The 12,892-nt window shown below is 33.5% G+C and overlaps 2 protein-coding genes across 4 annotated transcripts in view; one reads left to right on the top strand and one right to left on the bottom strand.

The window, feature by feature from the left end:
• LOC129804095 (protein PET100 homolog, mitochondrial) overlaps positions 1–12,892 on the top strand; it is a 225,944-nt gene that overhangs the window by 155,253 nt on the left and 57,799 nt on the right. The gene's annotated exons all lie outside the window — the stretch shown is intronic.
• LOC129804066 (protein Fer3-like) lies at positions 183–4,619 on the bottom strand. Of its 3 annotated transcripts, none has more exons than XM_055851099.1 (4): positions 4,370–4,619; positions 4,142–4,265; positions 3,832–4,028; positions 183–526 (listed from the first exon to the last, which is right to left on the bottom strand). In XM_055851099.1, exons 1-4 carry the CDS (start codon positions 4,409–4,411, stop codon positions 305–307), a joined length of 585 nt encoding a protein of 194 aa, XP_055707074.1. In that variant the 5' UTR covers positions 4,412–4,619; the 3' UTR covers positions 183–304. The 3 variants fall into 3 exon arrangements, with proteins under 3 accessions (XP_055707074.1, XP_055707063.1, XP_055707082.1); XM_055851088.1 differs by having other exon boundaries at positions 4,133–4,265; positions 4,370–4,502; XM_055851107.1 differs by having other exon boundaries at positions 3,832–3,992; positions 4,370–4,502.

Genomic DNA, 12,892 nt, shown 5'->3' with positions numbered 1-12,892 from the left:
TAAGGTGTGAAGGTTTAAAAAGTCGTTGATGAAAATTAGTCAAAAGAAACTGTCCGATCTAAAAGTTCAACCGTATTTGATTGAAAGATAATCTGGAAAAACCTTGTCAATTGCATCAATTTTGCAACAAATTGAGCGCAGTTAAAATGACTTAGTGATTGATCTTCGAATTCCCATTAATTACTCACTTTATTAACAGATGAAACAAATTACAATGGTTGAAGAAATGATTGGATATATGATGGAGTTGATTGATGGTGGGAAAGTGACCCAATTTGCATTCTCGTTGCAAACTTGCCCTCCTTTAGCCACTGTGACCGCCGTAGGTCGTCAGATAGTCCCTCTGGAGTGGTGGATGCACGTGAGCATGAGCATGGGTCAGGTGTGGTGGATACATTTCTGGAGAACGAGTTTCATGACCGGCAGGACTTCCATTGAGGAGTTCTGTCATGAAGCTTATGTATGTGATGGCCAGTCTCAGGGTTTCAATCCTACTCAAACGTTTCTCATAAGCAAATGTTGGCACCTACCCAAATAAAATACAACAAAATTAGAAATTAGCAGATATTGAGATCAAAAGCGGATGCTGTTTCTGAGTGATAAAAAATATTACATATAATCAGCTTATTGTTTTGATATAGAATCTGTCACAGCTTAACTTTTAAGAGCGACTAACACGTGTTTCCGACACTAAAGGTTTAAAACCATTTCTGAATGCCTCTTTATTTAAAAAATCATGTAAGGCCATTGATTTTAAGGATTTAGTATTGCCCTAATTTTACGATGATAAGACAATTTCATCATAAATCTCACCTGTTTGGAAATTAAAGAAGTAAATAGTAAACCGTGTTGATCTGTAAATCAGTTTTCTTCTCGTAAATGAACAGTGTGGTCAGTTAAAAATCATTTGACTAATATAAAAATCAGAATGGTCATTAAATATTAAAAATTATTTAGAAATTACTTTAAAGCATATGAGAGGTTACAAAATGATACCTAATTTCCTCTTTCTCGAGAATTCCATTACTTTCTGAAGTATTTAAAATTTATCATTTCTGTTTTAATTAAATTTGTAATAGAATATAATATCTTGTTGTTAAGTCTTATTTTTACTGATCAAATTTACTAAAAAAAAACTATCCAAAAGGTTGCAGATATTGGTTAAAAAGGTTAAAAACAAGTAATAGGAAAATGTTTTTCACTGTCTTTATGGCTATGATTTATTCCGGTGGAAGCCAAATTCCCGGAAGCCAAAATCCCAAAAATCAAAGTTCCAAAAGGCCCAAATTTCCGAAAGCCAGGATGAAAGCCAAAATCCTGAACGATCAAAATCCTGAAAGGGCAGGTATTATATGGAGGATTAATGCGTGGAATAATTTCTGAAAACATAGAAAATTTCCCTTTTCCTGCAGAAAGAGCACGTACAATCTTGGGACTAAATATGACACCTTTAAGAATTCGAAATTTCGGCTTTCGCGATATTGACTAGAACCCGGTTTATCCATACGGTCCGTATTGTTTAAAGTTGTATTTTCTTTACTGGCAAAATTTTGAGAAAATTTATTAATTAAGGTTGATTGGGTCAATTAGATTTTGAAACATTTCTATAATAGCTTACTGTATAGAAATTTGAGATCTTCGGGGATTAGGGTAAATCTTTAATCTGAAGTTTGAAGACTTCAGACCTAAGGCTTAGCCATATAGCTTAACTGCTCTAACTTTTTTTCAATCACGATTTTATGGAAAAATCTAACTTAGAATTGGATTATTAAAGATGAATGACCTATTTGGCTCTCAAAAAGCAATAAAATTGTTCGCTAGTTAGGATTTTGAGATCTTCGGGAACTGGGCTAAACCTTTAGTCTGAAGACCGCTTTAGGCATTACTTTGTTATTTTTAAAGGGTTAGAAAGAGATTTAGTGATTTTTCCGAAATCTGAAAGGGTGGGCTAGACATATGCAAAGCTTTTAAGTAAGAAATGGGTTTCGGATTTCGGACTCTTCTTGTTTTGAACGATTTGATTTGATTCAATTTAGTTCAATCTAATTTCGAAAGTGAAAGAGTGCGATAGACTTAAGCAAATCTTTTGAGAAAGAAAGGCACGCAAATTTAGATTTCATGAAATTTTATCGAGCTAAATGGTTTGATAGAGATATAAAATTGAAAGTGCATTTAAAATATCATAATCCTCAGTTCGACCGGCCAAATCATAGTAAATGAAGCTTTATTCTCTTGAATATTGTTCTACTTTTGCAATAATTCATAAAGGCGTGTATTAGTTTCTTATTTTATTTTAATAATTAACTTAATTTAAAATGTTATTCATGAAAGCCAAAGTTAAATCCATGTCTATAGTTTTGTAGATTAAAAAAATGATGGTTGAGTTGAGAAACCCCAGGCGGTCGAATAGATAGAGAAACACTTTGCATTTTTGAAATAACTTTTTTTGTGACTTAAAATTATATGACTACAATACGAAGTTCACAATTAGAAAGCTATAGATCTACTGTATAGTTTTAAGTGAAAGCCGTATCGAACAACTCTATGCAAAATCGAAAATACACATTCTAACTGCTTTTCATAAAACCCATCCTTAAGTGAATGTCAAGGGGTACTTTACCTTTTTTTTGGGGTAAGTTTGGTAAGTTTATATAAAATATCAAGGAATTAAAAAGACAAGTAATTTAGAATTCGATTTTTTTTTTGAAAATATAGATATCCTGAATATAAAGAAAGGATTTAAAGAAAATAATATTGAAACTTTCTTTTTTTTATTAATGATATGATCAAAACCACTTTTATTATCTTTTTCATGGCTTTTCAATCTATTCTTTGAGAAATTTTTGATGTATAAACGTTCTTTAAATCCCCGGTTCCGAATGTCTATAATTTCTAAAAGACTAAGTAATTTTTATACCATTATAAGGCAAATTTTCTCCAAAAAAATCTACTTTTATGAAATTTTAATAAATAAGCAATTAATGAATAGATATGAAAACCACAATATTCTATTATAATGTAAGCTAGATACGTAATATACTGTTGAAATCCCAAGATATCCAGTGAGCTAATTTCATTTAATCTTATTTAAAGAATAATTTGTTAAAGAAAAATTATTTATCCAAAAGTCCATTGTAATTACACCTAATTTTTTTATTGTTTCGTGAAAATCACAAGAACACTATTTCTAAGTTTGAATTAGAAAGGTTTCATAAATCTAATTCTCTTTCTAAAGAATTCTAAAATAAAAATTACATATATTTGGTTTCTGAGATTTAAATTAAAAATAGAGGCTCGGGCACACCTTTTGGATCAAGAAAATTTCATGAAGTCAAATTTAGTATCCATTTCTTTCTCACGTGTTTTGCATATGTCTATCTCATTCTCTCGCACTCTTCTTCTTCTCTTAAACATCACTCCAAATTCAATTTAGCTTAATCGAATTTGGTATGCGAAAGTATGAGATAGTCATATGCAAAACATGTGAGAAAGAAAGGGTTTCGAATTTTGACTTCATGAAATTTTTCTGATCTAAAAGGTGTGCCGGACGGAGCCATTAGAGCACAAATTTGCTTATTCAGAACAAACATTTTTTGAAATAATTACAGAGTTTAGCCAGACTACTTGTATAGAATTATCCTAAATTAGGAAGCTTTTTATACTTCACAATTATTCACAAGAAACATTTTTTTTATAATTCCAAGTAACTTAAAAAATCGTTTTCTTTTAGAGTCCCAATAGAGACGAAAGAATTAAACGTATTTTTGTTTTTGAAAGTATAACACTAAAAATCTAACATAAAATGAAAAGAAATTTTCAATTTTTACACACCTTTCTTCTGAGTTTATCAAAAGCTTCATTGAGATTGAACATCCTTCTCCTTTCTCGAATATTAGCTGCTCGACGCTGTGCCAGGGATGCCACACGCCGTCGGGTCTTCTTGACTGGTCCATTGGGAGCTGGATGGCCACTTCGTGGCGACAGACGTTGCCCTACAAGTCCCGAGACTTGAGATCGTGGCCAAATAGCTTTTATAGAACGCGCGATGTAAATTACAGTCAAATTCGTCAAAATTAATTTAGAAAGAAAATCTCACAATGAAAATAAATTAGATAAATTGGGAAACACTTACGATACTTACCCAAATCTGAGCACGGAAATCCGGCAATCAGGTCTGGGTAAGAGACAATTGGTGGTGGAGCATCTTGATGTGGCCAAATTGGTGTAAATGGTGAAACCTCTGGCATAAATGGTGCTTCGGGATGCTGCTTCCAAATCCATTTTGAGGCAACCAAATCAAATAAATACGAATAATTTTGCATATTGGGGTATTTTTTTGAGGTTTTTATCAAAAAATCACATCACATACTCCATTGACATTTTCCCAATTTTCACCATGAAACACTGCCATTTTCCATTAAAATTCAATTAAATACTTTTTGTTGATAAAAATCACAAATAATATCCTCAATCACTGTAATCCTTTTTGTTTCAGATCTGACTGCCTGGAAGGAACTAAAAATACTGCAAAAGATGAAATTCCATCGGAAGGATCATGAAAATGTCCTGAAATGGTGTAGCAGTTCTCGATGCTGTGATTGGTGGAAATTGAGGCGGAGTTTTCCACCATTTTCGCATAAGTCTGGCACAGCAAGTGGATGAGGAGCTGGATTGGTGTGAGGGTGAGTTGTACAGTGTTTGGATGAGATTTAAACTTATAAGGGGTTGGTGAAAAACGTGATTTTATTAAATTTTCCCGGAAGTTTCAATTGAATATGCCAAATCCAATCCGGAAGAATTTGTCTAAGCTCTATTGTTATTCTTAAGACAAAATACTCTAAAGAAAACACACTCCAATTTATGCATCAATTCACAATTATCTAATTAATTTGTGATTTTCCAATCCTCATAGAATTCAATCGTGTGAAAATGCCCATGTGCTCCTTCAATTAAGTTGAAGAGAAGTCAAAATTTATTAATAAAGATGACAAATATGACACAATATTAAAAGTTAAGAACACCCTCTTTTGCAATTTTGTCCTCTGGGACCCCTTTTTTATTGTTTGCGGTGTGAAAAAGGGGCGCGTACTTCCCTCTCAATTTCTCATAGTAGTGCATTTTGATACTTTGCAAAAATCCACGGTCAACAGATGCCTGAATTAGTTCCGTTTAGTTTAATAACTTTGCCGAGGGTTGATCTAAATTACAAAATTGGCAGCAATTAGGGATGAAATTTGTTGTGTTTTCTCCGAGGTTTCACCCCGTGAAATTTGTCGCCTCTTCATTTCAATTTAATTCTATAACAAGGCTCCTAATCGGATTTGAACAATTGAGGGTGGATGATATGGTTCTTTGTCAATAGGATGAGTTTTCGCAGCATATTTTTGGGATCAAAATATTTGCCCTAAAGTGGAATTAGCATTTTAAACCTCAAAGGAATACACAAAAGATAATAGATTATCATTTTTTCCGATTAACCGGAGTGTTTGCTTTATAGACAAGCAAAATATTTGATTTTGTAATTTTAATATTGAATTGAAAGACAACTCGCTATAATACCTCAACATTTTAAATTTAGGGCAGAATCACATTGACAGTAAAATGCTCACTGTATTTCGTTATTTTCGTATTTTCATTGCATTTTTTACGCAAATTCTCGATTACCGTATTACCTTATCTCATACTCGGTAGCACTAGGTGAAAATAATAGAAGAAAATTGAAGAAATAAAACGAAAATTCGATAAATAGTGAGCAAAAAAAAACTGTACGATTAATTTCTCTCACAGTTTTTTTTTTTGCTCACCATTTATCGAATTTTCGTTTTATTTCTTCAATTTTCTTATATTATTTTCACCTAGTGCTACCGAGTATGAGATAAGGTAATACGGTATTGGAAAATTTGCGTAAAAATTGCAATGAAAATGCGTAAATTAATGAAATACTGTGAGACTACAGCGAGCATTTTACTGTCAATGTGATTCTGCTCTTATCCTTTGGGTTAATTAGGGGAAAGTGCTTTCCCTTCGAACGTTCATGCCTTCGAATAATGTTAATTTCTTTAGTTTTTCGTAAGAGATTGACACAAAATTTTCATGGAATTATCAACAATTGATAATTAGGAAAACTAAAAGAAAATTCACATTATTCGAAGGCATGGACGTTCGAAGGGAGAGGGCTTTCCCTTAATAATCTAAAGCAGAGGTGTGCAAAAACCATTGAACCCGAATAAACGTTAAAATAAGTTTGTTCTAGTAGCGTTTTTTTTACCATTGACGTACATGTTTCATTTGAAGTTTATTCGGTTTCAACGGTTCTTGCACGCCTCTGATCTAAAGGTATTATAAATTATATTATGTCCGAAATAATAAAATATTTGTTAAAAACTTAATTATATTCCTCGAACTCCGCAGTGAGAGCATTATAATAATCCCTCGATTTTGAGTTAGGTGTCTGAGTCCTCTCATTCAGTAATAACAGTAATAAACCTTCTCGATTTAAAGAGTTCTCTCCGGCTAAGGTTTTTTCTGTACCGATTCGAATGTATATCAGAGAGAATTTCCCTAAAAACCCACTGGAAGTTCGAATGTTTAAACCGACAAGTTACACAAAAGTGAGCCAGTTCATGAGAAGAAAATTTATTTTAATATAATTACGATTGAAACGTTCTGTCATCCTGAAATTCTACAAAACTAAACAAATATTCACTTTTTGCAGCAAACATTTGTACATTGTTGTTAACATTGTTGACGATTGAAATATCAACAAGAATAGCGAAATACGAAACGTGAACTTGCAATTTAGGCTTCCGCTAGATTTTCGAATAGGTTCGGCTTGTGTTTGAAGTAACATTGTCTCTTCGAAAAGTTATTATTGAACAGAACCAATAAGTTCTCGCCTTCTGGCTGAGTAACCGTCATATATCATATTATCTCAGCCGATTTACATCGGGCAATACTAATTCTAACTTCATCGTGAAGCGCTATCTCTTTAAACTTCAACTGACAGTAAGTCAGTTCACGGATACGTACATAGCATAATTTTTACCGCATTGAAAATGTCAAGTTTCGAGCCGGAAAAACAACATTTGCAGTAAGTTTTACTGCATCACTTTATTCTCTGCTGAAAAAAAGTGCTCTGCATGCATATTCTGCATTCATTGACTTAAACGCTTCAAGATGATATTGATGTCAAAGATTAAGAACGTTTCTGTGCGCCGAAGGAGCTTAACCCTCTATTAGTTACCACGTGTCAAGGCACGCAACAAAAACCCACTTTTACTGCATTTAATTTACATTTACTGCGTTTATTTACATTTACCTTCAGTAAGTCAGTAAGATTATAATTAATAGGGACAGAAGCAATTTTCAATGAATAGTGACTTTGTAATCGCAGTAAATGTGATTTTTGTGATGATCATCTTGAGACGGTCTTACCTGTTAGAAGGCTAAAAACCAAGAATTGGAAGCGCTACTTGACGAAGACCCAAGTCAGACACAAGAAGAAGTTGCAAAATCATTGGGTGTTTATCGGTCAACAGTATTCAAACATAGAAAATAATTGGGAATGATTAAAAAGAACGGAAAATGCGTTCCACGAAACTACGAGATGTCGAACGCCAGGCGGGCGTTTAGTCCTTTGTTAAGAGTTGCTTGAAGGTCAGAAAAAGAAGGGATTTGCGCATCGGATTGTTACTAGAGTAGAGATGAAAAGCGGATAATCTAACTCTACGGTAACCCGAAGCGTAAAAAATATGGAACCTAGTTATGGTTTAAGATAGACAGCAAAGCCGATGAGCTGTTAAAACCCAGAAAATCCATAATAAGGTTATCTAATCAAGGCTAATTGATACGTTCGAACGATGCTCTGAAGGAGGAACGGCCATAATACAAGAACAGGAATGACAAAGTTTTGTAAAATGATAATGTTAGGTCACATGCTACAAAATATGTTAAGGAATACTTGGAAACACTCAAGTCGGAAGTCCTATCTCATCCGCTGTATTTGCTAGATTCTTCTTGATATGAATGACTAGCACACTTGCAATCGTATGATAAACCCAAAAACTGGGTCGATTCTTGAATTACGTCTAGGTCTAAAGGTCAGTCGTTTCAACGCCAAATCTGTATGCTACCAGAATGATGGCAGAAAGTAAAGGTTATTGATGTGCAATATTTTGAATAGTGCTATTTAGTCATTGTTCTACTAAATAAAATATTAACTTTCACCAAATAAACAGCGGCAATTTACTCATACTCCCAATAATTCGACTTTTTATCTCTTAAAAGAGCGTATTTCTTCACCGAATGGGTTCATATTTAAGCTCAATGTAAAGGTTTTGGAATTTCGGACAAGATTAAATTGCTTCCAATTGGTTATAATTTAGTAATGAGCCAGTTATGAAACGATAACTAATTTTCATATCAAAATCAATTTTATTACTTCAAAGTAATTTTTATCCTTTTATGTTATTTTGAGCGATCTTTTGAGTAATTTATGAATTGGTTCAAATCGGTTGTGAACCGGTCAACGGTAAAGATTACGAAAAAATATTTAATTACGGTATAGTATTTAACTCTTTCCGGACCGCAGCATATGCTGCAAGCCAATTTCACAATTTTTAATCAAAAATATCTATGCTCAGGAATTAATTGAGGTCCTACAAAAAATATCTTACATTTGGACATCCTTATAGTTTGTAATCATCCACAAGAATAGGATTTTTATCAGTTCTAAATAATTAAAAAACATTGTTTTTCACAGAACATTCATATGCTGCTTTGGGTACTCTCGTCCCAAAAGAGACGAAAGAGTTAAACCACAAGTTCGAGCATTTCGCAAAGCATGGGATGCTTTGCAACCTTTCTTTTTAGGAAACTTATTAATACTCTAAAAAATATCAATAATTTGCAAAAAAAAATCACTTCTCTATAAAGGTTTAGGAAATTGATATGCCAAATAACTACTCTGCTGAAGGAAGTCCAATTTCGACTAATATGTTTGTTATTTTACAAATTTTCTCATGGATTCGGTTGGATCAGAAACTGGGCTAACTGAATTTGTTTTGTTTTTGCAATAGAGGACGAAATGTCTGACAAATAAAATATATGACAATTTATTTAACATGCTTTCATTAAGATCTTGTAACTTATTTGAGTTATTTGGTTGGTACTTATCACGTTTTGACACTTTTACACTTTATCATTTAAATAACAAAATATTTTGCTAAAAAATTGTCAAATAGATGTACAGTACAATATGAAAATCTATTCGACTATTTGTAAAGGTTGGTTATGGACCTAATTTATAATATTTGTATATTAAATATCTTTTCTATAAAATAATGTGTTATTTATATAAATTTAAAGATGAATATAAATTAATCATCATCATCGCATTTTTCTCATTAACCTTGTCATAACGAATCTTCTGAATGCTCGGATTTGATCATTCTCTGCATTATGTTTGATTGAAAGTCTTTTGAGTACCTCAGACGACTCAATTATTTCAAGGCAAATTTTCGCATAAATTAAACATTTATAATGAACAAATCGTATATAATTATTTCTTTTCTTGTCTCAACTCATGTAAGTCGTTAAAAAATTAAACACGCAATCCATCAACTTCGTAATCGTAATGCATTATCACTATACAGATTACCACTTAAGGTGTAAAATTGTTTTATGTGTGGAAATTTGCAATGGAAATTGCATGAAATATTTTACAAAAGAAATAGGAACTTTTTGATTTGTATGTAAAAACATCTTTAAAAAAAACGATTGTTTTTTCGGGTGAAAATTTGATGGGTAGAAGAGCGAGAGGAAAGATGAGCAATTGTATGTGAGAGAGCGATATCGTGTCGTTTCGATTTGGACAAAAAGGCTACCCAACAAGAGTTTTTCAAGAGAAAGAAACGGCAATGAGTGGTGTCACGAAAATTCGGTTCTTCCGACCAGGCGTTCAGCATTGCGCTGTCCCACGTGTAGCCCTACTGCGAAATTTCCCGCCAATAATTTCTCAACAAACCACCACCGAGCTCCTGGCTGTATGGTGATGGGAGAGTGTCAGTGTATGCGGTAGGTAGCATTCGTGAATAGTATTTCGCTCGAGAATGCAGAGACAGGCGTTCATAAGAATTCTCGCATTCCTCAGCGTTTTTCCTGGATAGGCTCGGCAGGACGACATAAGGACGAATTATGGATTTTTCTCACGAGGCACCCCGATGTGCTCTGCGACGGCGCGGGATTTGAGGAAAAGTGAAAATGAAAGTTGACACTTTCATTCGAGAAGTCTTATCGATTGTCTTTGTCATGCATTTCCCTCGGTAGTTGATTATCTTGCTCTCTTTCTATTTTCTGAAGCAGAAGGATACTTCAGGATTATCAAAGGACTGTCGTCCCATTCTTGAGAAGTTAACTCAAGTTTCAAGTCAGTCTTTTAATCTTTTAATTTTGCTTGAGTTCAATGAGGTCAAATTGTTATCAAAGTTAATATTTGTAGATAAAATGAAGCTTTATGAGGCTTTTGTTCAAATAATTTTCAGAATATGTTTCCAAATTCTAAGATAAGGGTATCTAATTATCTTCATTCCCTTGGGCTCGAGTAACAATGATCAATGCTAGGTAGGGGGAGGTGGGGCTACTTAAGCTGTGGGGCTAGATTGTTATACGACTTTTTCACCTATTTCTAAATCAAGCTGGTCCTTACAATTATTTTATTTAGATCTACAATTTTTTGATCTATTCAAATTACATTACGTTAAAATCCAGTTTCCTTTAGAAGCGAAAAAAATGTATAACAATGTAGCCCCACAGCTCAAAGTAGCCCCATCTTCTATGAATTCTTATTTAATAAAGTTATTTAATAAATAAATACAAAGAAATAGGAGTAATAACTTAAAATTAAATCCTTAAGCTCAATAGCAAGGATCGGGCTCAAATTTTGATATGGTTTATCTGGGTCTTAAGGCGTCTACACATTGGGAGCAATTTTCGTCAAAAATTGCGTTTTTGACAGAAATTTGACGTTTCCCCCTACAACGCTGCAGGGAATTTCCTTCAAAAAAGCAATTTTTGACAAAAATTGCTCCCAATGTGTAGAGGCCATTAAGCTTTCGATCAAAATAAAAATTTAAAAAAAACCTCCAAACTCTACCAACCCGAGCTATAGGGGTCAAAAATATTTTCTTAAAATAGGCTGCTATTCTGCCATCTTTATAATTTTGAAAGATTTTGCGGAATTTGAAATTCTTGTTAGAGTCAATCCAAGGTTGAGCAATTCTGCCGCCAAGAAATTTTATAGCAAAAATCGAACAAGATATAAAAAATTTTGAGACTTGTCGTGCAGCATCATCTGCGGAATTATTTGACACTGTGTTTACAGTGGTTTGTTATTTTTCATGAAAAAAGCATTAAAATATCTTTAAAGGTAATTATTTTCAATTCAACCTAGACAAAACTTTCACTTTACAAAATTTAAAAGGACCTCTAAACTTTCCTTGGATTGGCAAGAAAATTTATGGAACTGTCAAAGAATTTTTGGATGAATTGAAAAATTCTTGGATGTAGAATACGGTAATTTGAAAATTTTGTTGGAGACTTTATAACAGTCTAAAATATTTGGAGAGTACTAATATTTTAGAACTTTATATTTTTTTCTGTGAGAATACCAAATTTCTTAGATCTTGCTCAGTTACAAAATTATAAAGATGGCAGAATAGCAGCCATAGTCATGAAAGATCTCATAAAAGGACAGTGAATCCTAACCGGTTTATGTAGGTGAGATTATTGATGTGAGCTAACTCGGAATGCATGCAAATTCGATTTAGAGTTGAAATTGGGGGACGCCATTCGCCGTGGTGTCACATATAAGATTAATATTAATATTAAGAAAGGCCTGAGAGTGAGGTATATAGTATGCAAAATTTCAAATGGAATATCACGTGCGTGTTCGAAAGAGTACACTCTAGTGGATTAATACGATGAGTAAGATATTACTGTTCGTATTAATTGCTTTCTGAATCGTATTACAGGCAATTCGAGCAATTTTCCATGCGTGCCAACTGTGATTCGGTCAGTTTTTGAGCGAAACGCGAGAGAGAGGCATGATAAAACACTTGATATCTTTTTTTCCATTCTCGCAGTTCAGAAAGTAAATCTTAATATTAATCTTATATCCCGTCTAACACAGGGTAATCTTAACACAGGGTAAGGGGGACCCAGCCTTGAGCCATTAATTAACACCCAGCTTTAGGCGCACTATTTTAGCCCTCATAGGCAAGATCCGAGTGGTAGGCACAAATTAAGGACTGAATCTTGCCACGTATATCAATGGCGGTGAAATGAAACTGTCAATTGCACATCCTGATTTCACCTTCGAATTTTATACAAATGATAGAAGCTACAAAGATAGGGATATGTTTTATTTAACCAGGATGAACGATTTAACACTTTAGAAAAGCAATAACTATTTTAAAAAAAAATTGTCTCCTAAAAAATACTCCCGAAAGGAAAGTCTTTTTTTTTTTTTTTCTTCTGACAAGTATGGTTGTACTTGTCGTGCTCTTACCTTTTCTATTTTCTTTCGCTTTTAAATTCTAGTTTACTGGAGTTATGTGATTCTTGCCTTAAGTTAAAGTGTTCGGTTTGTGATCTACACTGGAATTCTGCGGGAAAATATCTAAAATCCTGGTGAAAACCTCTAATCTAAAGTTTGAAACATAAACCTAACCTCGCTTTTCGCTGCGAGTGTTCTCAGTGCGTGTGAGTTGAGCCCACAGATCGATTAAAATCCTTCTGTGTTGGAGTGAACTCTCCGGTACTTCTTCGCAGCTGCATTGTTCTGCACGGGTTCGTTGAGACTCCGTGGTGGTTTTGGGGCTCTTTTTGAGTTCCT

This window comes from Phlebotomus papatasi, chromosome 1 (assembly GCF_024763615.1).
Source record: "Phlebotomus papatasi isolate M1 chromosome 1, Ppap_2.1, whole genome shotgun sequence".
NCBI lineage: Eukaryota > Metazoa > Arthropoda > Insecta > Diptera > Psychodidae > Phlebotomus > Phlebotomus papatasi.
This window is presented reverse-complemented; position numbering and strand designations above follow the sequence as displayed.

Bases quoted from the DNA above. Each gene is read 5' to 3' on its own strand.
- LOC129804066 (XM_055851088.1), bottom strand. From the start codon at position 4,411: ATGGCAGTGTTTCATGGTGAAAATTGGGAAAATGTCAATGGA. The intron at 4,029-4,132 runs GTAAGTGTTTCC...GTTCTATAAAAG, and splicing joins CTCAGATTTGGGTAAGTATC to CTATTTGGCCACGATCTCAA. The intron at 527-3,831 runs GTGTGTAAAAAT...TTATTTGGGTAG, and splicing joins TTGATAAACTCAGAAGAAAG to GTGCCAACATTTGCTTATGA.